Raw genomic sequence first — 27,530 nt, 5'->3', positions numbered from 1 at the left:
GAGGCGGGGCCGGGCCGGGAGCCCCCGGGGCCTGGCTGTGCCGCGCCGCCCCGCGCCGGGCAGCGGGACCCTCCCCGGCACGGCAGGCCGGGCCCCGGCCCCCCCCCCCGCGCTGGTCCCGCCGGGCGAGCCGCGGGCGCCTCCGCAGACAGGCCGCGCCCGGAGGATCGGGGAGCCCGTTTTCCTAAGGCGCGGCCGGGAGCGCCTGGCAGGGCCGGGCTGTGCTACAGCCCCGCATCAAAGCCATTGCCTAGGGCGAGAGCAAGGCTGGCTGGGGCAGCGGGGAACAGTGTTAGTGTAACTGCCGCTCTGCTTAGTGTTTTAGTGCAGCCACTCTGCCCCCCAGTCTCTTCGCTGCGCAATCTCTGGGGGCAAATGCCCCCCTGAATATTTTGCTTGATACTTGCGCACTTGCCTTGCCCATGACACCGCTTTGTGCCATGCAGCTCTGATTCAGGTTTGCTAATGGCCTTCGATTCCTTGCCCCCTTACTGAGGTGAGCTGATGACATTTTGACTTTCTTTCTATCTGAGGCAGTGTATTGCAGCCTTCTACAGATATTGCCCAAACTACCCTTTCTTTTGCCCTGGAGGTAAGGAGCCACAAGAGAGAAATGGGGAGCCTAGTAAAGTGATTCCAAAATAGCGACAGATAAGTTCTCTCTGTAAATGCTTGAAGCCTCCCCAAAGTGATTCTAGTTTCTCACTCTCTCCAGGTATCTTTTGTATGATGTAAATCCTCCTGAAGGGTTCAATCTACGCAGAGATGTCTATATTCGTGTTGCCTCTCTTCTAAAGACCTTGCTGAAAAGTGAAGCTTGGGTATTGGTCCTGCCTCCTTGGGGACGTCTTTATCACTGGCAGAGTCCTGACATTCATCAGGTCCGAATCCCTTGGTCTGAGTTCTTTGATCTTCCAAGCCTCAATAAAAACATCCCTGTTATTGAGTATGAGCAGTTTCTTGCAGGTAAAGTACATTTATTCTACTACCTGTGAGGGGTTAATAAATCTTTGATGTGTTTCCTTCACAGGTTTTTCTGTTTATGAATGCATTAGAACAACGTGTGTACGATATTACTTTTTGTGCTACTCTAAAAAGGAGTTTTGAAATCTTTGCTCAATGATTGAGCAAGTTGTGTAAGTTTCCTCTCAGATGCTTATATTTGACAGTAGGAAAACTTACTTCTAACAAGTTACCATATGTCATTGCAAAGAAAGATCTGTTTCTAACCCAAAGAGCAGTGTTAGTGTAACTGCACTTCAGGGGTGGCTCTATGTATTTTGCCGCCCCAAGCACGGCAGTCTGGCAGCCTTCAGCGGTGCGCCTGCGGGACGTTCACTGGTAACGTGGATTCTGCGGCATGCCTGCGGGAGGTCTGCTGGTCCCGCGCCTTCGGCGTACCCGCCGCCGAAGCCGCGGGACCGGCGGACCTCCCACAGGCATGCTGCTGAAGGCTGCCTGACTGCCTCCCTCACGCGCTTGGAGCGCTGGTGCCTGGAGCCGCCCCGCTGCACTTCTGTCAGTTTAGTATCCTCAAACTAGTCACCATGAAACTAATCTGAGAAATGAGAAGCAAATTTGAATTAAACAGGAGTACCTGTGTTATATAGCGTATAGGGCCAAGGAAGACCGGAGAGAAGAAAACTGACAATCTTGTTATCGCCTCATTCAGAAGTGGTGACTTTCAACAGGCACAGTATGTTCAGAACCTGATTTTCCTCTCTTTCTAAAATGTAACTACAGAGAAGCTCATATGACCAAAACAGGTCACTGTGTGTGTTTGAGTCTGTTCTAATTTACACAGGGGACCAGAACAATGGCCAGGTAGGTGATTCGGGATGAAGGGAGCACAAAGGGGTGCTGTGTGCCCCTGCCCGAGCTATTTGTAAAACATGAAAATATCTTGTGCTTTCATTCACTTTGAGTGAAATTGACTCCATCTGCCTAAATCCCAGGTAATCCTGTTCTGTGTGGAGGGGTTGGTGCAATTCACGCTCTCTTCCCAACTCAGGTTCAGTGTGTTATGCTGCTGAACAAGCCCTCCATTCCGCAGGGGGGAATTTCACCCTTGAAGGTGAAGGGTCTTGGTCTTTCCAAGTGGCATAGTAGAGTTTTGTTTGTTTTGTTTCTATCATCATCATTATTAAGGATAGCTTTCTAAGATATACTGGAATAAACATATTTTCATTTCAGTCCAGTAGGTGTGCTTTGGTTGACACGGTGATGGGAAGTGTTAAAGCTTGAGAGTTTGTGCCAGAGTGAAAAGAACGAGGAGTACTTTTGGCATCTTAGAGACTAAGATTTATTTGGGCATAAACTTTCATGGGCTAAAACCCACTTCATCAGATGCATGGAGTGGAAAATACAGTAGGAAGATGTATATCTACATAGATATACACACACACACACACACACACACACTGAGAGAGAGAACATGAAAATGGGGGTTGCCTTACTAACTCTAATGAGACAAATCAATTAAGGTGGGCTATTATCAGCAGGAGAAAAAAAACTTTTGTAGTGATAATCAGGATGGCCCATTTCAAACAGTTGACAAGGTGTGAGTAACAGTGTGTGTGTGGGGGGGAATTAGCATGGGGGAATAGTTTTTAGTTTGTGTAATGACCCATCCACTCCCAGTCTTTATTCAAGCCTAATTTAATGGTGTCCAGTTTGCAAATTAATTCCAGTTCTGCAGTTTCTCATTGGAGTCTGTTTTTGTAGTTTTTTTGTTGGAGAATTGCGACTTTTAGGTCTGTAATTGAGTGTCCAGGGAGGTTGAAGTGTTCTCCGACTGATTTTTGAATGTTATAATTCTTGACGTCTGATTTGTGTCCATTTATTATTTTGCGTAGAGACTGTCTGGTTTGGCCAATGTACATGGCAAAGCATTGCTGGCACATGATGGTATATATCACATTGGTAGATGTGCAGGTGAACGAGCCCCTGATGGTGTGGCTGATGTGATTAGGTCCTATGATGGTGTCCCTTGAATAGATATATGGACAGAGTTGGCAGTGGGGTTTGTTGCAAGGATAGGTTCCTGGGTTAGTGTTTTTGTTGTGTGGTGTGTGGTTGCTGGTGAGTATTTGCTTCAGGCTGGGGGGCTGTCTGTAAGCGAGGACTGGCCTAGGGTGACCACATGTCCCGATTTTATAGGGACAGTCTCGATTTTTGGGTCTTTTTCTTATATAGGCTCCTATTACCCCCACCCCCATCCCAATTTTTCACATTTGCTGTCTGGTCACCCTAGACTGGCCTGTCTCCCAAGGTCTGTGAGAATGAGGGATCGTCCTTCGGGATAGGTTGTAGATCCTTGATGACGCGCTGGAGAGGTTTTAGTTGGGGGCTGAAGGTGACGGCTAGTGGCATTCTGTTACTTTCTTTGTTGGGCCTGTCCTGTAGTAGGTGACTTCTGGATACTCTTCTGGCTCTGTCAATCTGTTTCTTCACTTCAGCAGGTGGGTCTTGTAGTTTTAAGAATGCTTGTTAGAAATCTTGTAGGTGTTTGTCTGTGTCTGAGGGATTGGAGCAAATGTGGTTGTATCTTAGAGCTTGGCTGTAAACAATGGATCGTGTGATGTGGTCTGGATGGAAGCTGGAGACATATAGGTAAGTATAGCGGTCAGTAGCTTTCCAGTACAGGGTGGTGTTTATGTGATCATCGCTTATTAGCACTGTAGTGTCCAGGAAGTGGATCTCTTGTGTGGACTGGTCCAGGCTGAGGTTGATGGTGGGATGGAAATTGTTGAAATCCTGGTGGAATTCCTCAAGGGCTTCTTTTCCATGGGTCCAGATGATGAAGATGTCATCAATGTAGCTCAAGTAGAGTAGGGGCGTTAGGGGACGAGAGCTGAGGAAGCGTTGTTCTAAGTCAGCCATAAAAATGTTGGCAAACTGTGGGGCCATGCGGGTACCCACAGCAGTGCCACTGACTGGAAGGTATACATGTTCCCAAATGTGACATAGTTGTGGGTGAGGACAAAGTTCAGCCACCAGGTGCGGTGACTGTTGTAGGGTCAGAGTGAACGCGATAGATGAAGTTAGGGGTGATGATACCGAGGCAAAAGTGTAATAACTTTATGCTATAATGAAGTTGATTGGACTCTTCCTTCATGTAGGCATTACCTGAATAAAACCTCTCAGGAGGCTTTCTCCACTGTGGCACACAGCGTACAATAGCTCCTCAGTCCCACCACATAACTTGCCTTTGAATTTTTGTGCTATTTTCTAGACACGTGTTATTTTAATGTGATTTCAGTAAAAGTCACACTGTTCCTTGGTTTTCATTTTTGTGTTTTACCTTCATTGCTTGTGATTTTTTTTTTTTTTTGGTCACTTCTTTGGAAATGTCTTTCCCTACTGTCGCTATCTTTATGCAGTTGAGAGGAAAAAGGTATGCTCTTTCTTGTTCAAAACAAGTCCGCTCCATCATTGTCATGACACTCGTAGGTATTGGGTCTTGTTTTGTGCTCACTCTGCTGCCTTTTCAGTAAAGCTAAATAAGTTACAGCAATAAATCATTGTAAGTAGATATGAAAATGTCCTATTAGATCTAGTTGATGCCTTTGCAAGGGCAGAGGACAGTTGTCTGTCCCCTTCTGGATTCTAAGTGTCTATATAATTAACAAACCCACCACAAGTGCTGATGAATTGCCTTTTGGCTGAGTTCAGTCTTACTGACAATCTACCCTCCACGAAGTTATAACAATTTCAAGGAAGGTCAAATTTCAGGCCTTGGCAAAATTGAGTCTTATAAAAATATTTGACTTAATGACTGTAAGTACGTAAAGAGATGTTAATGAACATGTATAATGCCAGGTATGAAATAGGATCCTCACCCTCCGTGCCCAAGCCTAAATAGTTTTAAATATTTTTTTAAAATGCTGTAGTAAAAGCAATTACAGACTGACTTTATCACATTGGTTTAAAAAAACAAGACCACTCTTTAACTGTAAAAGCCCAGAAGACATCTGAAAGATTAAACTTTAATTGTTTTACACTCCTAATTAAAACATAGCCAAATTTCCCTGAACTTCGTAGTGCAACGTAATAGCCCTTAGGACTTTAAACACGTGAAAATGGCAGGGCTGGCAATTTTCTTATATTTAAAGAGTGATCAGGACTCAGACTCCAGACTTTGGCATGAGAAGACAAGGGCTTGTGGGAAGTGGGTGGAGAAGGAGAGAGAGAAATATTAAAGGTAAGAGCAAAGGGATGGAAGAGGCCAACTCTGAAAATGTTCATATTTTATAATAAAGCTTTAGGAAAAAATAAGCCTGTTGACCTGGTAGCAGCTGTACTTACTCCTAGTACAGTACTAGAGCCCATCCAGTGCCTGTGGAAGCTAAAGGAGAGATTCTTATTGACTTCAGGGAGAGTTGGACAAGGCCCCTTCTAAGAAAACTCACTGAGCTGGCCTTTGGGAGCAGCCCTGTTGCAAACAGCATGGCCAGCCTGCGCTCAGTTCTCACATGCATGCTCTGAAGACCATCTCTTAGGTGAATGACATGCCGTCTTCTTCTGAGAGTCCCATTGTGCTTGTTTTTAAAAAAAAAATATGGATGCACAGAAAAGACTTTGTGGCCAGTTCATCCCTAGAGTAAATCCATTTTCCTCAGCGGAGTTACAACAAAGATGAATTTGGCCCTCCATAGTCAAGGTTGTATGGAGACTGGCAGTGTAAGTTATATTTTCTACCCACACCCATACTCCTAAATTTTGATGGGAAAGGGCAATTTGTGTGAAAGCTTGTGTGGCTAAAGTAGATTAGGAAGAAGACTTTTTACCTGAGAACTTGGAAACTGGAAGCAATGCTGCTATATACATAAATCAAGTACACTTACATGCTGATAGTTACTTCTCTTTGCTTCCTATTCAGAGTCAGGTGGACCCTTTATAGACCAGGTATATGTCCTACAAAGCTATGCAGAAGGATGGAAAGAAGGAACTTGGGAAGAGAAAATAGATGAGAGGCCATGCATTGATCAGCTCATGTACTCAAAAGACAAACATGAATACTACAGGTAACATTTTACAAGATATGTGACTCCTTCATTTTCCCATTTAGTTCAGTCAATGAGACATTTGCCTTCCTTCCACATGCAGTCTGGTTTGTTTATTGAACTTGCTCATGAGTATCTGGGTGCTTGAGGCTGATTTTGCTACATTTTTAAAGAGCAGTGAAGCTGTTGTTTTGGTTAGGGGAAGGGATGGTAGGAGACAGCATAACGTAGTACAATAGTGGTAGCAGGATGAAAATTTATATTTCCTACAGGTTTTGTAAGGACACCTAGGAAAATCAGTACAGCAGTCTTCTTATTGCTGCCATATTAGTTGATTGTGGTTTTTCTTTCCCCTGCTTTTCAGGGGGAAAACACTTTGAACAGGTGAGGCTGACCCTGGAAAAGGCACTTTGGAAATATATTTTTCTAGCACAGTTCTTGATTGAAAGCAATGTGTTATTACTCTTGACACCCTCTAGAAGTATCTCAAGGGGCAAGGTCTGTGCTCAGTTGTTTAATTCTGTTTTGGGTTTTGTTTTTTTTCTCTCCCAAGGAGTTCAGTCACAAATTTAATTAACACATTTGTTTTTTTCATGAGCATCATCAGCATGGAAGCATGTCCTCTGAAATAGTGACTGAAACATGAAGGGGCATACGAATGTTTAGCATATCTGGCACATAAATACCTTGCAACGCCAGCTACAAAAGTGCCGTGCGAATGCCTGTTCTCACTTTCAGGTGAAGTAAATAAGAAGCAGGCAGCAGTATCTCCCACAAATGTAAACAAACTTGTTTATCTTAGTGATTGGCTGAACAAGAAGTAGGATTGAGTGGACTTCTAGGCTCTAAAGTTTTACATTGTTTTGTTTTTGAGTGCAGTTATGTAACAAAAAATTTACATTTGTAAGTTGCACTTTCACGACAAAGAGATTGCACTACAATACTTGTATGAGGTGAATTGAAAAATACTTTATTTTATCATTTTTACAGTGCAAATATTTGTAATAAAAAATAATATGAAGTGAGCACTGTACACTTTGTATTTTGTGTTGTAATAGAAATCAATATATTTGAAAATGTAGAAAAACATAAAAATTTTATAAATTTCAATTGGTATTCTATGATTTAACAGTGAGATTAATCGCGATTAATTTTTTTGAGTTAATCGTGTGAGTTAACTGCGATGCACTATCACTATTTGTCATATTTTCAGTATGAGCTATTTGTCCCTCTGGATTATATCAAGTATATATTGTGACATCTGTATATGACAAATAGTACTTTTGATTACAAACTCCAAGCAAGATAGGATCTCTATGTTTCTGTCAAATTCTGTAAAAAATTCTAGTTGTGCAATTCCTGAATTCTTTTCCTGTCATATATTTCAAATCTCATTAATTAAGGATCTGTTTTTATCATTAAACCTGATTTCTACTTATAACAAGTAAAGTCCTGGAGGGTTCTCATAGTCCTGAAGCATCACTATGACACCACTTGTCATCAGCCTAGATGCTCCTGGAGAAGTTAAGATTCAGGAGTTGAGAGAGAACACCTTATTCCCTCTGGGAGTCTAGTCACTAGGAAAGGTAGCTGTGCAGTTACTAATAAAGGGGCTTACAGATAAAAGGCGATCTAGGTTGTCAGGAGGAAGGCCTCTCCATTGTCCCCAGAAAACACAGGAAGTCTACTAGGACAGATCTGAAATCAAGCCCTTTACTATACGCTCGTTTTCTTGTGTATATGTGAGTAACAGGTATCCAGCCCTGCGGCCTAGAGATGAGCACCTGAGTCTATTTTCCTTTGGCTCTGTGTGGTACAGAATAATCTGCAAGTGTCTCTTTCAGTGACAGCAGAGGTGCCTCTGGTGGTTTGTGTGGGGGAGGGGTGCTAGGACTGCGATCTGAACTGGCGGCTTCCCCAACTCCTTGTTACAAAACTAGATTGAAACCTGAAAAAAATGAGTTATGGAAACTTCCACCCGTTAGCTACCACTCTCTTACCTTGGTGGCTTTTTGAGATGCCGAGTCACTGGTCATTGGGATGAGCTGCACTCAGTACTGCCCGTCAGCCAACTTGCAAACAAAAGGCCTTGTGCTAGTCATTGAGCCATCCTCTGCCACTGCCGTAGTCACAAAAGAACCGCTGCATATGATTATTGTTTAGAAATCAGTCTAGACTGTGAACAGAGTAACATGATGGAATGCAACTGAGTTAAGTCCAAAGCAGAATGTGCAGAGTTACAAAGTGATCTCATAGGCAGATGAAATTAAATGCTGATAAATGCAAAGCAATACACATTGAAAAACATAATCCCAACTCTACCTACAAAGTGATGGGGTCTAAATTAGCTTTTACCACTCAAGAAAGAGATCTTCCGTATTTGAAGAGAAGGTTAAAGGACTAGAGACCCAAGTATCAATCCTGCATTGCATCAGAGAAAATGAAGATTTTTCTGGATAGAAGTCAGCGTTTGGTACTGCAGGCACAGCATGCTGAAGAATCAGAGAGGGGAGTGCAGAACGGGGAAGAAAATTGGCAGCATGTGACCTCCAGAAGAAGAAAGAGGAGAACCCATGTACCCCCAATGCAGATTGAGCTAAGCAACAGTTTTCAGGCTCTCTGCACAGGTACTATGTCAGAGAATGGTTTGGAAGAGTCATCAGAGGGAAGGGATCAGGAGGAGACCCCATCGGCAGGAAGGCATGGGATGCATTTTCCTAGGGATGGGGGTTCCACGACCGTCAATCCTAAGAGGAGGAGACGGGTGGTGGTGGTCGGAAACTCACTCCTAAGGGGGATGGAGTCATCCATCTGTTATCCATACCGGGAAACTTGAGAAGTGTGCTGCTTGCCTGGAGCTAGAATTCAGGATGTGACAGAGTGTCTGCCAAGACTGATAAAGCCCCCAGACCACTACCCCTTCCTACTTCTCCACATGGGCACCAATGATACTGCCCAGAATGACCTTGAGTGGGTCACTGCACACTATGTGGCTCTGGGAAGAAGGATAAAGGAGTTTGAGGTGCAAGTCGTGTTCTCATCCATCCTCCCTGTTGAAGGGAAAGGCCCAGGTAGGGACCATAGCATTGTGGAGGTAAATGTGTGGTTGCGCAGGTGGTGTCAGAGAGAGCGCTTTGGATTCTTCGACCATGGGATGTTGTTCCAGGAAGAAGGATTGCTAGGAAGAGATGGAATCCATCTAACGAAGAGAGGGAAGAGCATCTTCGCAGGCAGGCTTGCTAACCTAGTGAGGAGGGCTTTAAACTAGGTTCGCTGGGGGATGGTGACCTAAGCCCGGAGGTAAGTGGGGAAGTGGGATCACCCTGACGTCTGCTGGGAGAGCAATACAGCAGTGCACAGACAATCCAGGAAGTTTTTGGAGAGTGTTGAGGACAACTTCCTGATGCAAGTGCTGGAGGAACCAACTAGGGGCCGTGCTCCTCTTGACCTGCTGCTCATAAACAGGGAAGAATTAGTTGGGGAAGCAAAAATGGATGGGAACCTAGGAGGCAGTGACCATGAGATGGTTGAGTTCAGGATCCTGACAAAAGGAAGAAAGGAGAGCAGCAGAATATGGACTCTGGACTTCAGAAAAGCAGAACTGATGGGCAGGATCCCCTAGGAGGCCAATATGAGGGGGAAAGGAGTCCAGGAGAGCTGGCTGTATTTTAAAGAAATCTTATTGAGGTTGCAGGAACAAACCATCCCGATGTGCAGAAAGAATAGCAAATATGGCAGGTGACCAGCTTGGCTTAACAGAGAAATCTTGGGGGGTTGTGGGGACTATAGCCACCCCAACATTTGCTTCAGTCCCCCTGCAGCAGCCGTCACTTTCCGGCTGCCCACCTCTGAAGGCAGAGCGGAGAGAGCAGCAGCAGCTGCTGGCTGGGCTTCCAGCTCGGAAGGTGGCAGCACTAGCAACAGTACAGGAGTAAGGCCAGGCAGGGGGCCTGAGAACAGTGCCTGGCCTGTGTCTATGCCTGCCAGGGCATGCTGCCCATGGCACGTGGAGGGTCTGGGGCTCACCACAGCTGCCCAAACTGACCCTGTCCAGCCTGGGCCCCTGGGCCCCGCCTCCGTGATTACTGCTTCCCCCTCCCTACTGGCTGCGAGCAATCGAAGGGCGGCAGGGAGCTCAGGAGCAGCCGCAGCCCTGGCCGGTGACGGGGGGGAGGAGGAGGGTGGCCGGAACTTACCTGAGGAGGCGCAGCGGGTGGGGCCACAAAGAGGGGCAGGGCCTCGTGTGCACCTCCCCGATTTTCTGTCTAGCCCACCTCAGCCCCCGGGCTGGGAAGAGGCTGGCGCCGCCTCTGTTAGGAACAATTAGGAAAAGCATAGATAATAAGACAGAAAATATCATCATGCCGCTATATAAACCCATAGTCCTCCCGTATCTTGAATACTGTGTGCAGTTTGGTCTCCCCATCTCTAGGAAGATGTATATTAACTACAGAGAAGGGTGATAAAAATGATTAAGGGTATGAACAGCTTCCATGTGAAAAGAGAGTAAAAAGACTGGGACTTTTCTGCTTGGAAAAGAGACAGCTAATGGGGGGCTATGATAGTGGTCCATAAAATCATGACTGGTGTGGAAAAGGTGAATAAGGAAGTGATATTTACCCCTTCACACAACACAAGAACCAGGATGAAATTAATAGGCAGCAGGTTTAAAATGAAATGAAGTACTTCACACAACGCACAGTCAACCTGTGGAACTTGTTGCCAGAGGATGTTGTGAAGGGCAAAACTATAACTGGGTTCAAAAAAGAATTAGATAAGTTCATGGGGCATAGGTCCATCAATGGCTATTAACCAAAATGGTCAGGGATGCAACTCCATGCGCTGCATGCCCCTGAACCTCTGACTGCCAGATGCTGGGTCTGAACAATGGAATGGATCACTTGATAATTTCCCTGGTCTGTTCATTCCCTTTGAAGCATCTGGCATTGGCCACAGATGGAAGAGATGGACCACTTGGCTGTTCTTATGTTCTAATGAGTTAGGGATGCTTTTGTTTAGTTTGTTGGAGAAATTACCAACTTACTTTCATATAAAACCTGGTAACTTTAGCTCTACAAGTAATTACCTTTGATCAGGAAAAAAGTTGTTCCATTTTTTCACTTGATTTTTTTTTAACCCCAATAATAACAAAATATACTCTGAAAATCAAGAGATCTAAAGCAATCATTATTGCATATGTATTATAAAGATATTTTATTTTTTTAAGGAGTACATGTTGAGACCAAAGACTGTTTTTTCCTCTAGGATGTGCTGCTAACTAATCTTACTGTACCCAGCAAATTCATCTTAAAATGGAGATCTATTAATTGGAGACTTTTTTACTGTCTTACAGGGGATGGTTCTGGGGTTATGAGGAAACACGGGGCCTAAATGTCTCTTGTCTGTCTGTCCAAGGATCAGCCTCTATCATAGCTCCTGTTCTTTTGAAAAACACTTCAGCACGGTGAGTTGCCTCTATGTTATTTTTGTGTGTGTTTGAAAACCTGTCTGCACACTAGGAGAAAGGTGGCAACAGCTTCTGGCATGATACACTATGATGGGATCTCCTCACTGGAGAAGTATAGTTCATTAGAAGTGTTATAAAATGTCTGGCATCAGACAGGAGGATGAGGTAGAGGAGGCTTTCTTCGGACAACTAACAGAAGTTTCCACATCACAGGCCCTGGTTCTCATGGCGGACTTCAATCACCTGACATCTGCTGGGAGAGCAATACAGCAGTGCACAGGAAGTTTTTTGATAGTGTTGGGGACAACTTCCTGGTGCAAGTGCTGGAGGAACCAACTAGGAGCCATGCTCCTCTTGACCTGCTGCTCACAAACAGGGAAGAATTGGTAGGGGAAGTAGACGTTGGTGGCAACCTGGGCAGCAGTGACCATGAGATGGTCGAGTTCAGGATCCTGACAAAAGGAAGAAAATTGAGCAGCAGAATACAGACCCTGGACTTCAGAAAAGCAAAACTGATGGGCAGGATCCCCTAGGAGGCCAATATGAGGGGGAAAGAAGTGCAGGAGAGCTGGCTGTATTTTAAAGAAGTCTTATTGAGGGCTCAGGAACAAACCATCCCAATTTGCAGAAAGAATAGCAAATATGGCAGGCGACCAGCCTGGCTTAACAGAGAAATCTTCAGGAAGCGTAAACACAAAAAGGAAGCTTACAAGAAGTGGAAACTTGGACAGACAACTAGGGAGGAGTATAAAAATATTGCTTGAGCATGCCGGGGTGTAATCAGGAAGGCCAAAGCACAATTGGAGTTGCAGCTAGCAAGGGATGTGAAGGGTAACAAGAAGGGTTTCTACAGGTATGTTAGCAACAAGAAAAAGGTCAGGGAAAGTGTGGGCCCCTTACTGAATAGGGGAGGCAGCCTAATGAGAGATGATGTGGAAATAGCTGAAGTACTCAATGCTTTTTTAGGTCTCGGCCTTCACAGACAAGGTCAGCTCCCAGACTGCTGCACTGAGCAGTACAATATGGGGAGGAGGTGAGCAGCCCTCAGTGGTGAAAGAACAGGTTAACAACTATTTAGAAAATCTGGACATACACAAGTCCATGGGGCTGGATGCAATGCTTCTGAGGGTGCTGAAGGAGTTGGCTGATGTGATTGGCTGATTGGGAGTTGGCCAAATGGTGATTGGGGGAGGTCCCACATGATTGGAAAAAGGCAAATATAGTGCCCATCTTTAAAAAAGGAAAAAAAAAATCTGGGGAACTACAGACCTGTCAGCCTCATCTCAGTCCCTGGAAAAATCATGGAGCAGGTCCCCAAGGACTCCATCTTGAAGCACTTGGAGGAGAGGACGGTGATCAGGAACAGTCAACATGGATTCACCAAGGGCAAGTCATGCCTGACCAACCTGATTGCCTTCTATGATGAGATAACTGGCTCTGTGGATATGGGGAAAGCAGTGGATGTGTTATTCCTTGACTTTAGCAGTTTATTTTAAATCACTTTTGGGCTGATACAAAACTTGGTCAATTTAAGCTAAAACAGAACCTTACCATAAGTTTATGAACACGTTAAAATATATATAATTGTGGCCCCGTGTGTTTCTGCAGTCATGGATTTTGTCACAGACACTACCAATTTGCCACAGAATTCTTCCCAGAATCTCAGCTTTTGTTTAAAAACTGAAATTAAATATCTGCCTCTTATGGTTCAGAAGACAACCTTTCAAACGTAAGCCAAGCAGAAATGATGCTGTGTTCTCTTCCTGAGTTTGTCGAAGGCCTAAAACAAAGACTGTCAGGGATGTGAACTGCTCAACTGGATTTTAACTTTGATACCTAATGACTCAAATTTAAAAGTTAAGATAAACTATTTACCTGCTTATCATTTTAGTAGAAAAATCCCACTCAGTGGAAAAACTTCTGTGGGAATTGGATCAGACTTAGTGTGCTCATTCTACAAACCTAACCTACTTCCCATATATTTCTGGCTGCCCCAAACTCTAATCTTGATTTTAAAATGCTCAGCGATGGAAAATCCCCCACGCCCCTCAGTAAGTTGTTCCAGTGGTTAATTGTTCTTATTGTTAAATATTTATATCTTATTTACAGTTTGAATTTGTCCAGTTATTTAGTGGTAGTTTACTCAGTGTCCCTTTAAAATGTACAAGGGTGGCCAGATCCTCTCTGCATTGGAGATGTTCTCTTGTTTGCTTCCAGAGGGCTGGTCCTGTCACACAAGGGGCTCACAAATGTTTTTAGAGTATAGACTGTACCTTAGAGAGATGTGTCGTGGCTCACTCCCTACCCTGTCCACAAATTTGGACGCCCTCCTGTCCTCCCACAGAGGTGCAGAATTCTGTCAGGAGTAGCGCTTATAGTAGCCACCATAGGGCTTTGAGGGGACCACACATGGTACTCCTGACAGAATTCTGGGCCCCTGTGAGGACGCAGAATTCACATGGCCTGCATATTTCTGTGCCCCCTCACAGAAAAATACAAAAGAAATATGGGGGTGGGACATGCGCCTCTTCCCCGGCAGCCCAGGCAGCGCGTCTGTTCCAGACACTGCCCTCTTGCTTTCTCCTGGGGCTTGCTGGGGGCGTAGGAGGGGTAGGTCTTTTTATTATCCAGGAGGAAGGCTCTGTCCCAGAGGCAGAAATGTAGCAGTCTGCCTGCTTAATAACATTGTTAATGTTCCTATTGTTAGATAACTGTTGCCATACTTAGTCAATTCCCCCAGGAACATAAAACCTGTAAAAGTTTTAAGGTCCCTACATTGCCAGAGTAAGGGAATCGGCTTGGAAGATCTATGTGCTTTCTCACTTTTTTCCTGTGCCAAAGTGGCACAATAGGGTTAGTTTAAAGCTCAGGATTTATTTTATTTACCCATTTAAAAAAAAAAGACTTTGAGGGCAAATAAAACATTTACCAAGCAGTCCATAAAATGTCGGGACTATCAGAAGCAACACTTCCCAAAGCCAGGTCCAGGACAATATGACTTTCATGTGTGAAAGTCTGAGCAATTTAAAATGAGATTCTACTTCCCCCCCTGTTTGGTGTTCTGTAATATAATTTAAATGAAAATCCAGGATTATAACTAGAGTGCAGGGTATTAGCTACCAAGTATTTGTAACTTAACTTTCATGTATTTAATAAATGCTGAATAGTTATTGTGGCTTTTTTTCTGTATTGTAATTTAAATAAATTACCAAAACAATTGAAACTGGTGTGATTATGTTGCATTATTTTGACAAATAAAATATGCAAAATTTTAAAAATTTTTGGCAAAGAATCCCCCCGGGAGTAAAGTGCCTAGATGGGACGTAATATTATGAGAGTTTTTAATTTATATTTAATTACCTTAATTAATTTTAACAGTCAATAATGAGGAGAGCCAGCACTGTGTGACATGACAGCCCTTAGTGGTCCCTGGGCCACAATTTGGAAATGCCTTCCTTATACCAAATAGGCTTAGGGTCCTGTTGCTGCAAATATAACCTGCTGAGGAAAGTGTTTCACTCTCAGTGTTTACTATTCACACAGAGGGCAGTCTTTCCTTCCCTCGCTACTGTATAAGGAAACATAGTAATGCAAGTTATATTTCTAAGGGAACTGTACTCAACTTGACGATTTTTAACAGGTCAGTGATGTTAGACAGAGCTGAAAACCTCCTTCATGACCACTACGGAGGGAGAGATTATTGGAATGTGAGTATTTTCTAATTAGCTTCTCCAGATTTTCTATTTGATATTAATAAAAACCTAGTATTGACTGTGTTTGCTGCTAATGATTTTGCCGTGAAGTCCGAGAAACAGCCAATCTCGTAGATGATCTGCACGTTGTATATTGCCAGCTGATGGAGCAGGATGTGTAGCTGCTGTATCAGACATAGAATGTTCACGTGCTCCTGCGAGTGGACTTCTGCTCCTGTTTGGAGCGCAGTTGAAGTCAGTAGGGTGCTGATCACAGAGCTCCTTACAGGTACAGGCCTGAGACTATAAACATTACAGGTGGGATTTTCCAAAATGCTTAACAATGGCCTAATTCCTGACTTCATCGGGAGTAGAGTTAGGTCAACCCCGAGTGTTTCAGAAATTCCAAACCATAGCCTTTTAATAGGAGGCATCAAGGTTGGAAGTTTAAGGTTTTCATCACTGAATCAGTGGTTTTGATGTGATGGACTGAATGTTCTCTATTTCCCTGTTTCTTGTGAAGCTGAACTAGATTTATGTACACAATTCAGAGAGTACAATTCAGCTGGTATGGGTGTATGAATTTCTTAGATCTTGAAGATGAGTTAGAGTTCAAAAAATCTATCCAGGTTTGGTTTACAGATGATTACAGTTGCTTTCTAATTTTCAAGAGGAGGTGAGCTTGCTGGAGAGAGCAAACAAATTATGATCCTAGGCCTTGATCCTGCAAACACACAGGCGCTTGACTTAAAACTATGAGTAGTCCTATCAGCTCAGTTAACAAATTATTTTCTTGGGTAATTCAGAAAAAATAAACCATGAGTTACTTGTGAGGGAAAACTTCCCCCATAATAAAGAGATGTGGATGGATCATAATTTCTAAGACTGAATACTAATCTGTAAAAACAGGACATAAAACCCATTTGTGTCATAATGTATCTTCTCTGATACAGGCACTATAGACTTTTAAAGCCTAAATTTGCTTGATCAAATTTCATAATCTGCTGGAGAATGTTCTTATTTTAAACAGTTTTTTTAATAGCCATAATTTTAATTAGAGAGATGTTTACCATACGAATTCCCTTACTCTTCTGGCGTAGTGGTTCTAGCTATATTAATTCCAGCTGATATCCTAGATATAGATGTCTATGGCAGGAGGGATAGCTCAGTGGTTTGAGCATTGGCCTGCTAAACCCGGGCTTGTGAGTTCAATCCTTGAGGAGCCCACTTAGGGATCTGGGGCAAAATTAGTAGTTGGTCCTGCTAGTGAAGGCAGGGGGCTGGACTCGATGATCTTTCAGGGTCCTTTCCACCTCTGTGAGATAGGGTAGATTTCCATATATATGTATAGACAAAGAATTTGTGAAGATTATCTTATGCAGCAAAATACTGTACAACAATATTTGCCATATATATAATACAATCAGTAACAAAGGATGTTTTCAGTCATCAAGAAATTTAGTATTAAAATGCAAATAATAAAAATATTAAATTTAAATGTTAAAAATTTTAAAATGCTTGTCCCATTATGGCTGGGCGGTTGTTTGAATAAATTGCTTTATAATTTTATAATTTTTTTATGACAGTATCTGTTCTTGTGAGCTAGACTCACTTGTGATAAAACATCTGACTTGAAGTTGTTTCTTCGTTTTATCACAGTAGAAAAATATAGAAGAGGTGTAAAATGATCCCAGTGCATGAGATTTGAACTTGTATGTGGGTTACAGCGCAGATATCCAGGCCCTGTAAATGGGACAACAGTCAAAGTATTAGCGCTCGTACCATTTCAATAGCTAAGAGCTTCATCCAAGGAGGTTTTTTTTTTTTCACCAACAGAATCCAGCTGATGACTATGTTTGCAAGTTTTATGCAATGAACACAAAACTTGTATTATGTGATACCCATCATCAGCTGCTTTATTTCTCACACATAAAAAGTTGTACATGTTGGCCAAAGCAAAGAGCCTGCAATCTTACAAACAGAACAGGTTCTCGTATCTGCTAACTAATTAGACTTCTACCACCGTTTTGTGTATCATTTTTTTTTTCCTGCACCTACTATATTCTGTTACCAAGTGTTGATCTCGCGAAGTGCTAAAAACCTGCATGATAAATTGTGTGCTGGCTAGGCAGGCATGCAGGTCTTTTACGAGTTTTCTGTGATTTTACTCACACAGTTTCCACCATTTTGAAGCAACAAACTTGTGAGATACAAACATCTTAGCTAACGTAGTTTCTAGGTAGAAATCTGGATCTCCACTTTTAAATGATGGAAGAAAAGGAAACTAATGATTACATTCGATCAGCACTGTTCCATCATCCTCATCCTGTTTTGGGCTCCTCCTGTCACCTTTTTATTTGGGATCAGTTGCACCTGCTAAACAATGGAAAGGTTACATAGCATCTTTGAAATGCCTTTTGATTTTATCCTTGTGTGATTCCAGGTAATTAGGCCAAGGCAGAATTGCATGGCAACTATGACAGTAGTAACTTCTTTATTTGGGCATAAGCTTTCAGGGGCTAGAACCCACTAGTCTCTAAGGTGCCACAAGCACTCCTCGTTGTTTTTACTGATACAGACTAACACGGCTCCCCCTCTGAAACCTGTGACAGTAGTGTCAGCAGCTTGTCCAAACCTCCTTCAGTTCCTTTTGTAAGTGTAGTGCTCTCTGTAGTTGTGTAAAATGTGTGCTGTGTTTTGATGAAAGTCCTCCTTGTGCTAGTCTTATATTTCAACTTACTCGTTGAATGCAAATACAGACGCACAGTCTTCCTGAGAGTTCCCTGAGAACTGGGGCATCAATCCTTTTTTCAGTCATCCATCCCTGAGGCTGGAGGGTGGTTTCAGAAGAACATTGAAGAGCTGCTGGAATACCAGCATCAGGATTAAATAATTGTGGCTATATTTTGATGATGATGGCAGTATTGTAAATGTCTCACATGCACAATCATTAGAATCATCAGTGTTGTGCTCTTCCACTTCAATAGCCAAGATTTTGTTAAGTGACACATCTGATCATGAAGGAGCCAAAGAAATGAGTTTACTGCATTTTTCTTGCAGAGTGACGTGTCTTGACAATGTTTCCATTTAGAAGAATTACTTAGAAAAATTGTCTATTTTCATTACTTCAGTCATCCAATCACTTCCTTCATCTATAGGCATGTTGAGTCAGATAAATTAATTCATTGATATGAAGGTCCCTAAACACTAATCACCCATTTGCAGTATTGATCAGCAGTTTTCACGTTTACTATAGTTGAAATGAGACACTACTATGAAATAAATTCAACTCCATGAAGACTGGAAAGTAAGATGACTCGCCCACTTTGTATAGCAACCATGGTAACCCACCTTCTAGATGTTTCTAGATTGTAACAAATCAGCCCCCCATCCCCAACAATGCAACTCCACGCACTTCCCTCTTCAACATCCAATGACATTTGATTTTATCAATGAGTCACACTGCTGTCTCCAGTCACTCATCACTCCACCCATTCCTGTTTCCTTCTGGGCTTCTGGAAGGTACAGTTGCTTTATTATCAGGGTGTAGCCATGTTAGTTTGTATCCACAAAAACAACAAGGAGTCCGGTGGCACCTTAAAGAGTAACAGATTTATTTGGGCATAAGCTTTCGTGGGTAAAAAACCCACTTATTCAGATGCAACGAAGAAGTGGGTTTTTTACCCAAGAAAGCTTATACCCAAATAAATCTGTTAGTCTCTAAGGTGCCACTGGACTCCTAGTTGCTTTATTGTTTCCTAAGTGGCATGACTGAGAACTTTAGTATTCTCGTCATGTCCTTTTTAACCTTTTAGAATAGCTTTCTTTTTCAAATTGAAATTGGAGTCTAATGTTTCTAGTCTCAAAATACTTTTATATATGTTATGTTCATGTAAATATTTCAGTGATGTCATTCTAGGGGGGAGGGATAGCTCAGTGGTTGGAGCATTGGTCTGCTAAACCCAGGGTTATGAGTTCAATCCTTGAGGGGGCCACTTAGGGATCTGCAGCAAAATCAGTACTTGGTCCTGCTAGTGAAGGCAGGGGGCTGGACTCAATGACTTTTCAAGGTCCCTTCCAGTTCAAGGAGATAGGATATCTCCATTAATTTTCAAGAACAAGGGAGTCAGAGAAGAGACACTTGAATAATATGCACTTGGTTTTTTTTCACAACTCTGGATTTAGTTCCCATTAAAGTCAAGGGAAAGATGCTTGTTGACTTCAGTGGAAGTAGGTTTGAGTTTGCTGCCGGAAACTCTAGTTTGAAGGATCTTAGTGGTTGAAGGGTGGGTTATATGGTTCTGTACCAGGAAAGACGTCCCAAGGTGGGTTAGGAGTAACGGTGTTTAGCCTTGTAAAGGGAAGTGCTATCCCATGAAGGCAGTCCTGGGGCCGTAGATGTAATATGGAGGCAGGGAGTTCTCCTGAACATGATTCTGGGGAACCCAACAATCTCCAGCTCTGGCCCTTTCGGTGGTCTCCTCTTTTGGAAGGTGTTGAAGTAGAACATTGGTGGGATTGAGTCCCTTCGCATATTCACTAATGGAGAGCAGCCCAACAAAAGGAATTCTTTTAAAGACCTTAGCAAACTAGAAGGAAAGAGAAAAGAAGCTAGGTTAGGTGTCAAAGATGACTGCACTGTTAACAATGTCCACAAGTCTGCAACGAATACTCCTAGTAAAGGAGGAATAACCAGTTAGACAGAGGAGGTGAACTTCTGAAATTACTACAGCGAAGGTTCACACTTTTTCTTCTCTGTAATGTATTTTGTAGCACTGAGAGCGCACACATACCATGTGATCATTGATAAATTAATCTCCCAGTACATGAGTGCTGTATGTACAGAATTAAGCTGTCGCAATATAATATGCAAGTGTCAAAGATATAACAGCACTGGCATCTTTAGTGGGGGTAGGGAGGCCACAGATTCTCTAATCAGTCTCTCTCACTGATGTATTGTACTGCCACAGCCAGTGGGGGGATGTTTACATTGACTTCTATGTATACGTCTTGCATGCCTCTTGGAGTAAAACACTCCATTTCCGCTTGGAGCTGGCCTGTGTCTCAGCTTTGTGTTGTGCTTAATTATTTATTGCAATAACAGGTGGAGAAAAAACTGGCACTGGAGGCTGCTGCCCAGTGGTGGTGTTGTGAGAGGGGCACACACAGGAACAATCCCCCGGCAGTGCTGTTTCATCGTGCTCCATTAGAAGCACTAGCAGAGTGCTCACCTAGGGGCTACTCACCTGATTCTCCACGCTGCGAGCAGGGCGTATGGAGGGGAAGGAGCCCTGGCTCTGCTCTCTCTATGTGCTCAGCCCACTACTGTGGCTGGAGTTCAGAGCAGTCAGCTGTAACAGGAAAAGGGAGGCAGTACCAGCCCCCCTCACTGCTAGAGCAAGGGGAAAAGAGCCTGAGCGACTGTTCGTCAGAATGCCAGGCCGTTCTCGCTCTGCTCCTGGGGTAGTGCAGCTATCCACGGGCAGCCTGTGGGGTTAGACTAGTCCTGTCTGAATCTCACCACTCTGGTGAGAGAAGAGAAGCTTTTATGCCAAGTGCCAATGGATTTTTGTCTTGAAAATAAATTCAAACATCCTCGGTGCATCTTCATGCAGTGTTCATTGCTCAGTGGGGAAAAAATCATTTTGCTTGTAAATCAAGAATTTGATCAAACTTCAGATTATTGTGGTTAACTGAAGTCAGTAACAGAGCATTTCCTTAGTACGCTTGTACTAACAAGGATGCTTCCGCTTTGCCTCGATTCCAGATGGTAACTGTATCACAAAACAGATTTGACATTTATTAATACCCTCAGGTATGGGGAATCGCTTCATTTTTGCCAGTTTCCCTTTTAATGTGATTGGGGCTTTGGGTGGCTAGAGGCATGTTTCTTAGAGCCTGTTTAATTCCAGTAGTAATTTTGCAAGTTAACAAGTCTTTCCACATTTTTCTTTCCAAAAGATGAGCTGCACTACTTCTGTACTTGATCTGGTACAGAAATGCCTTCTTCACTTAACAGGGCAGCCATATGGTGGGGTGGCTAGAGTAAGGAAGTATGTATGTATGTTCTAATCCCATCTAAACCACTGACTGACTCACTGTGTGACCCTGGACAAATCACTTGTGACCTCAGAATACTTACTTAACCAGCTTTTCAACTGGATTTAATGAACAGGAACCTCACTGAAAACTATTTCTAAATTGAGCTTTCCTAGTTTAATGACCAGTGTGTTAACACTTAGAACTTTCTGCTACCATGGGGAATGGCTGACAGACCCTGTGCTGGCACAGGGAACATAAACATTGTGGACACTTGTGTAACAGATGCACTAGCCATTGGCTGGGTGCTGATAACACATTTGTTAGTCAAATAAATACTATCCTTGATCTGTTTTGAAATGTGGTATACAAAAATTAAAAATTACTAAATTTAAACTACAAGGTAGATAAATCTCTACTCTTTCCCCAGTTTGTAGGTCTAGCTATTAAAAGGCACTTTTGAAACACTCCTGCAGTGATGAGTTGTGTATATGGGATGTAAGTGCAGTTACACACAGGTTGGTAAAAAGTACCCTTAAATGCTGGAAATTGTTACCTTGCAGCATTGCTGGAATGTGTTAAAAGTAACCCCATTCCAGGAGCTCTAAATGGAAGCAGCTTCTCACATGCATGTGTTTATAGCTCTCTCCCTACTCCCAGACAGTCACTCAGTATCTCCTCTCATCCTGACAGACCCGTCGAAGTATGGTGTTTGCTAAGCACCTGCGTGTGGTGGGGGATGAGTTTAGGAGGAAATACCTTCACTCCACTGATGAGGCAGACAGGACAGACTACAGTGAGGACTGGACACAGATGAAGGTAAAGTAGTTTGTAGTCTGTTTTTCCTGTAACAGATGTATCCAATAGATTTGTTTAGTATTTTGTCTGCACTATGAGAGGGATTGGGAAGTAACTATGAATGTGATGATTCTAGCACTCAGCACCTGTAGTCTCTCTGCCCTTCCAAGGTTTTCCCCGCTCTGGAATGAAGTTTGCCCAGTCAGTTCAGATCCTGTTGACTAAACTCTGTGTTAGAGAGCAGCACTGCAAGGTTTCATATGATCCCACTGTGATGGGTTCCCTGGGTGCAATCTGGAACTGGCTTACTGCTGAGCCCTCTGGCTTACCAACCTGGGGTCCCTCTCACACTGTGATATTGTGACAAGCTGCAAACCTCTCCAGGTACTGCACTTACACAGACAACCACGGGCAGGGCCACACCCAGTTGAGTTACATGAATGCTTCTCCTAGCCACTCATGAACAAACAATAGAGAGGCTCCAGCCAATTCCCCCAGCTCCCCAGCTGAGGACCCCAGGGCTATACCGACCTGCTCTGGTCAGAAGCCTGACCAGTATAGGGTTATAAACCAGTCCACCGCTCTTTCAATGTGGACAGGACATGCATCAGCTCTTGTTCCTGAGCAGATTTCCCAAGCACTTCAGCCAAAATGCTGAACATAAATGAGATTTATTAACTCCAGAAAGATAGATTTGAAGTGATTATAAGTAATAAGCATACATCTCAAAGTTGGTTACCTAAGAAATGAAAGCAAAATCCCAATCTGTGTTCTATAAACTAGGCAGGATTTGAATCCGGCAGTCTCACCCTGATAGATCAGACAAGCAGGTTACAGATCTCCATACACAGGCTGGAACTCTCCTTTAGCCTGGGGCTGCCTCCCCAGTTCAGTCTTTCAGATGTTTCCACATATTGAGTTGAGGGGGAGTGAGGCCAAGTGATGATGTCACTTCCCCTCTTTTATAGTTTCTTCCAGCTTGCTGGGAAGATCCTTTGCTATGAGGTGAGTGAAGCAGTCTCCATTGTCGCTGTGCTATCTCTGAGAAGTCTCCATTGTATACGGTTCCTGCGATAGTCCTTGGAAGTGGTGGAGTCCTTTAATGGGCTGGCAGCAGCATCTGGCTCCTCCATTGTTGCACCTGAAAGGCTGGTTGTGGGTGTTCCCAGCCTCACAACATATTTCAGTAACACACACATAGCAAAACTCCTTAACTTCCCATACATTGACAGCACACACAATCCACAGGATATTAATGGTCAACAGATCAAGCCTTTTAAAATGATACCTCGCAAGGCATACGCTGTACAGAACACATCATAGTTCTAGGACAGTGGTGAATATGGGGATCCCAGGGTGCCGCTTTGAGCACAGTTTGCCACACCCACTTCCATGACGGGCTGCTTGTTCCCTTTGGTCTGTTCGGCCTATTATCTATTGTTGGATGGAGCAATGTTCTCTTCAGAACTGTCAGTCGTTGCTTTAGTCTAATGAGAACCCTCTTGGATGACAAATTTGAGATCTTTATAAACCGCTCTCTCCGTCTTGCCTGTTTTATTTATTCATTGCTGCCAGATATCAAAACACAGTAATCAGCTGTAAGTGCTACAAAATATTGTCAATGCACACCTTACAACACCTCGCTTTAGTTGGATTAACACAACGCTTTACGTACTCAAGACCCTTTTCATTCCGAGTTGATACCAGCATATTTTGATTACACCATGTGCTGATTGTTCTCTGACAGGTAAAGCTGGGCACTGCTGTAGGCGGGCCATACCTTGGGGTTCACCTCAGAAGAAAAGACTTCATCTGGGGTCACAGAGAAGATGTGCCAAGCCTTCATGGAGCAGTGAAGAAAATCCGCAGCCTCATGGAGCAGCATAAACTTAAGAGAGTTTTCATAGCTACTGATGCCATTGTGGAGGGTATGCAGCTTTCCAACCCTGTCTAATCCTTGGTCGTACTTCACAATAGAGATTGGTCATTGTGGCAACAGTTGTCACTTCATATTCATGGATTATTGAATATTGATAGCCTTCCTGGGAGACTGAACAGCTCAGGAAATTAAAAGGGGGGCTGGAGCCTTTCTTCTCCATGCTGACCGTTCAAATCCAGCCCAAATAGGTAGTGCCTAGAAAGTAGTCACTGGGTGTTTCACGCAGGCTGGTTGGCCATCTGCATGAAACAAGCGTGATGCTCTGGTCCAGTTCCCAGGAGCAGATGTCCACATAGCTATCATCATGACTAGCTTTAACCGGCAGCTTTGGGAGATCAGAGTATATGGGTGTGGAGATTGAACTCTCATCAGCCATAGTGTTGGCCTCTTATGGGTAGGGATAAGGCCCATTGGTAAAAGAGGGAGGTTCTGTCCATGCTGTACCTGTTCTGGGAAAGCATAAGACTCTTTTTCCAGACCAGTCAAAGTAGCACCTTTCATATGCATTAAATTCACAGGAAAACATCTCACATTGTTTTGAATAGTCTCTCCTGGTAAGGGGTGGCTATTTTTGTCTTTTCTTCCTCTTCTTTCCCATTTCCACTGCAACTTTTCTTTATATGATTCCACGGGTGACATTAAAAAAGCACTGAGAGGGGAGGCCATTGTGACATATAACCTAGATGTGCAATCATTCTCCGTCTGTTGCTTCTGTAGGGTTAGAAAGTGAGACTAGTGGTACCACCTGTTTCCCAGGCCCATCAATTCCAGGCCCCCTCACTCCATCAGCATTTGCTATCTCATCCATGCAATGTGTGTCTAACACGCCTTCATTGGCACCTGTCCCCAAAACCGCCCAGTCATGTAGCAAGAAGTGTTTTACAGATCCTAGGTCCGTTTTGAGCTTCCTCTGCTTTGTAATCTTTCTGCTAGTTTTGTCCAGCTGTTCAGTGGAATGTAGGTATAGGACGAAGTTAGTCGTTTTCTCGAACGGTACTGTGCCGGGTGGCTTATGGTATTTTTTTTTTCTCTCAGAGACTGAAGAGCTCAAGAAATTACTGCCTGAGATGGTGAGGTTTGAACCCACTTGGGAGGAGCTAGAACTCTACAAAGATGGAGGAATAGCAATTATTGACCAGTGGATCTGTGCACATGCTAGGTAGCTAGTTTGATTTTTGTCCGTGTCTGTTAGGTTTGTATGTGAAGTCAGAGTTTAAAATTATTGAATCTTGCAAACCTAAATAATGCGACTGAATGAGATGCAGTAATGTCTGTGTTTCTGATTACAGATAACTCATTATAAACAGAGTATACATTGATAAGGCCATTATTTTTATCTTACAAACAAACCCTTCTCCAATAACCAGTGCTGTTTTCCTTCACAGGTATTTTACAGGCACCTCAGTTTCAACATTTTCCTTCCGGATTCATGAGGAAAGGGAGATCCTGGGATTTGACCCTAAGACCACTTACAACCGATTTTGTGGTGAGAAAGAGAGAAACTGTGAACAGCCAACCCACTGGAAAATTGTTTATTAATAAAACCACTCCAAAGGACTGCAGTAAGTGGCGAGCTCACCAAACCAAGAGAACACTCACAGGAAACATCTCTTTCTAGCCAAGCTACCACTCCTCCTCCTCTTCTTGGTGTTAGCTCTGCGTCTGGGTTTTAAGCACAACTGGGTAGCAATACTATAGTCATTCTCCTGACCAGGCACTGATATAACTGGTCAAAATGAAGTGAGGTAAGGATTCGGTTCTTGGTGTAGCTGGGATGCCAGGACAATATACTCACTCTCTAAATGTTTAATTTAGATTGAGGAGGCCAAGCATTGTTTTAGCAGGCAGCAAAAATGTTTTCCCTCAATGTTTGTTTTTTAAGTGCTGTATCTATAACAGCTATAGTCTGTACCGCATTCCTATGTTCAGGTGGTTATTTTCTTCTCACTGTAGTAGTATCTGTTTACAAGGAGGACGTTTCGGTGGTGTAACCTGCACTTTGTGAGGGCTGCAGATTGTGCACAGAATGTGCAGTTCTGGAGGGAAAATCAAATAGTAACTTTTTAACATTTCAAACTGGTACAAAAATGCATTTCATATTCATAATAAAGGGTATTTTTACCAGAACACAGACCTGTGTCACAGCTGGCACCTTTAATAGCAATTCTTGGCAGAGAGGTCAGTGGCTAAAATATATAAAGACTGAACTACGTTGGCAAGCCCAAAGCTGGTTGGGTTCTGTTTAGTGGGGCTGCAAGGGAAAGCGTGCACTGCCTGTCATGTACCTGTTCTCTCTAAACAGGACACTTCATCTTATAGAGCTGTCATTCGGCACCTTTCTCCCATGTTAAACTCACTCAAATCAAGGCAAATCTAAACAGTATTTGGGGAGTTTCCTGCTTTGCAAGAAGAACTTTTCAAAGCATGGAGCTGCTTGTTTAGGCTTGAGGGTGTTTTGCAGCTGCATAGGGGGAGCAGAATGGCATATTCTTTCTTTTCCCCCTCCACTCCTGGCCTGGTGCACATTGGAACCGTTACAGGGCGTGACTTCATCCCTGGTTTCAGACATGCCGAAACTGACCAGCCATTATAAAGGTCATCGGACTCTTTGCTCTTCCCCTTAATTCTGCGTCACCATCAAATCTCCCAAGTGAACCTGTACAGTTGCATGCAGGTGACACTCTCCCTTGGGACTGAAATGTCACACTCAGCAAGGGCACATGGACGCAGAGTAGTGGGGTACCCCCTTCTGTCAGCCATTGTGGCATGGGGAGCTGTTACATTAACTGCAGTGTGGGCAGAAGAGAGTGCAATGGCCGTCTGAGAAAACACTTCACAAATATGAAACCTTTAACATTCTCACTGTTCAGAGTCGGCTACATGTGTGTTCATGGTGTGCATCAGGTAGACTTCTGTCTTGCAGTTTTAATCTGGCTCATGGTTCTGCGAGGTCTCTGATAGGTCTGCTTAAGAAAAAGGGGAGCCGTAACTGTCAGAGTTCAGCAGTATGTTTTTCCTCTAAATTTGAACAGAACACCCTGCAGTTAATGGGTTCTTCCTCATGTTGTCAAGTGTGCTGTTACTGTGCTCTTCGCCCACCCCCCACCTCTTTCATGATTTCAGCAGCATTTTTCTCAGTTCCTTCCTGTGTCCCATTGGGCTTCTTCTCATGTCTAACGCCTGCCCGCGTGGGCTCAGTAATACCCCCCTCCTGTGCTCTCCCTGGGAATCTTACTGTATGCTCTCAGCCAGCCAGGCAGGCTTGTCCTGTGCTGTGTGCGGAAAAACTTGTACGGTCTCCTCATAAAGTGAGTAATTTCAGGCCTCCTGTGTTGTTACCAGCTATTTCTTTGTATCTCTGTACAGCAAGGGTTTCTTTCCAGTGACAAAATGAAGCTTGTGGGAGCCTTGTGTCCTCCAAGCAGTGCCTTTTCCAGCTGAGTTGGACATTTTTGTCATGTAGCCTGCGTGCTGTGCAAAGCATACCTATAACTGTATACCTCAATTTCTTATCAAAAATAAAACACTTCGTAGTATCTTTTATGTGAATTTTCCATGTTTCTTACTGCTCTTGGTTCCCTCACATGATG

The 27,530-nt window shown here is 43.5% G+C and overlaps 1 protein-coding gene across 1 annotated transcript in view; it reads left to right on the top strand.

The window, feature by feature from the left end:
* The window catches only part of POFUT2 (protein O-fucosyltransferase 2), a 27,810-nt gene extending 327 nt beyond the window's left edge, over nucleotides 1-27,483 (top strand). Inside the window, exons 2-10 of the mRNA XM_034786088.1 lie at nucleotides 4-291; nucleotides 716-966; nucleotides 5,882-6,026; nucleotides 11,359-11,469; nucleotides 15,113-15,179; nucleotides 21,897-22,022; nucleotides 23,749-23,929; nucleotides 24,976-25,099; nucleotides 25,326-27,483. Of these exons, the coding sequence (XP_034641979.1) occupies nucleotides 4-291; nucleotides 716-966; nucleotides 5,882-6,026; nucleotides 11,359-11,469; nucleotides 15,113-15,179; nucleotides 21,897-22,022; nucleotides 23,749-23,929; nucleotides 24,976-25,099; nucleotides 25,326-25,479 (1,447 nt within the window). The 3' untranslated portion in view covers nucleotides 25,480-27,483. The remainder of the gene's footprint in view (nucleotides 1-3; nucleotides 292-715; nucleotides 967-5,881; nucleotides 6,027-11,358; nucleotides 11,470-15,112; nucleotides 15,180-21,896; nucleotides 22,023-23,748; nucleotides 23,930-24,975; nucleotides 25,100-25,325) is intronic.
* Nucleotides 27,484-27,530: the final 47 nt, after the last annotated feature.

Source organism: Trachemys scripta, chromosome 11 (assembly GCF_013100865.1).
Source record: "Trachemys scripta elegans isolate TJP31775 chromosome 11, CAS_Tse_1.0, whole genome shotgun sequence".
Classification (NCBI taxonomy): domain Eukaryota; kingdom Metazoa; phylum Chordata; order Testudines; family Emydidae; genus Trachemys; species Trachemys scripta.
Note: the sequence above shows the minus strand (reverse complement) of the source record. Positions and strands in the feature narration are given on the sequence as shown.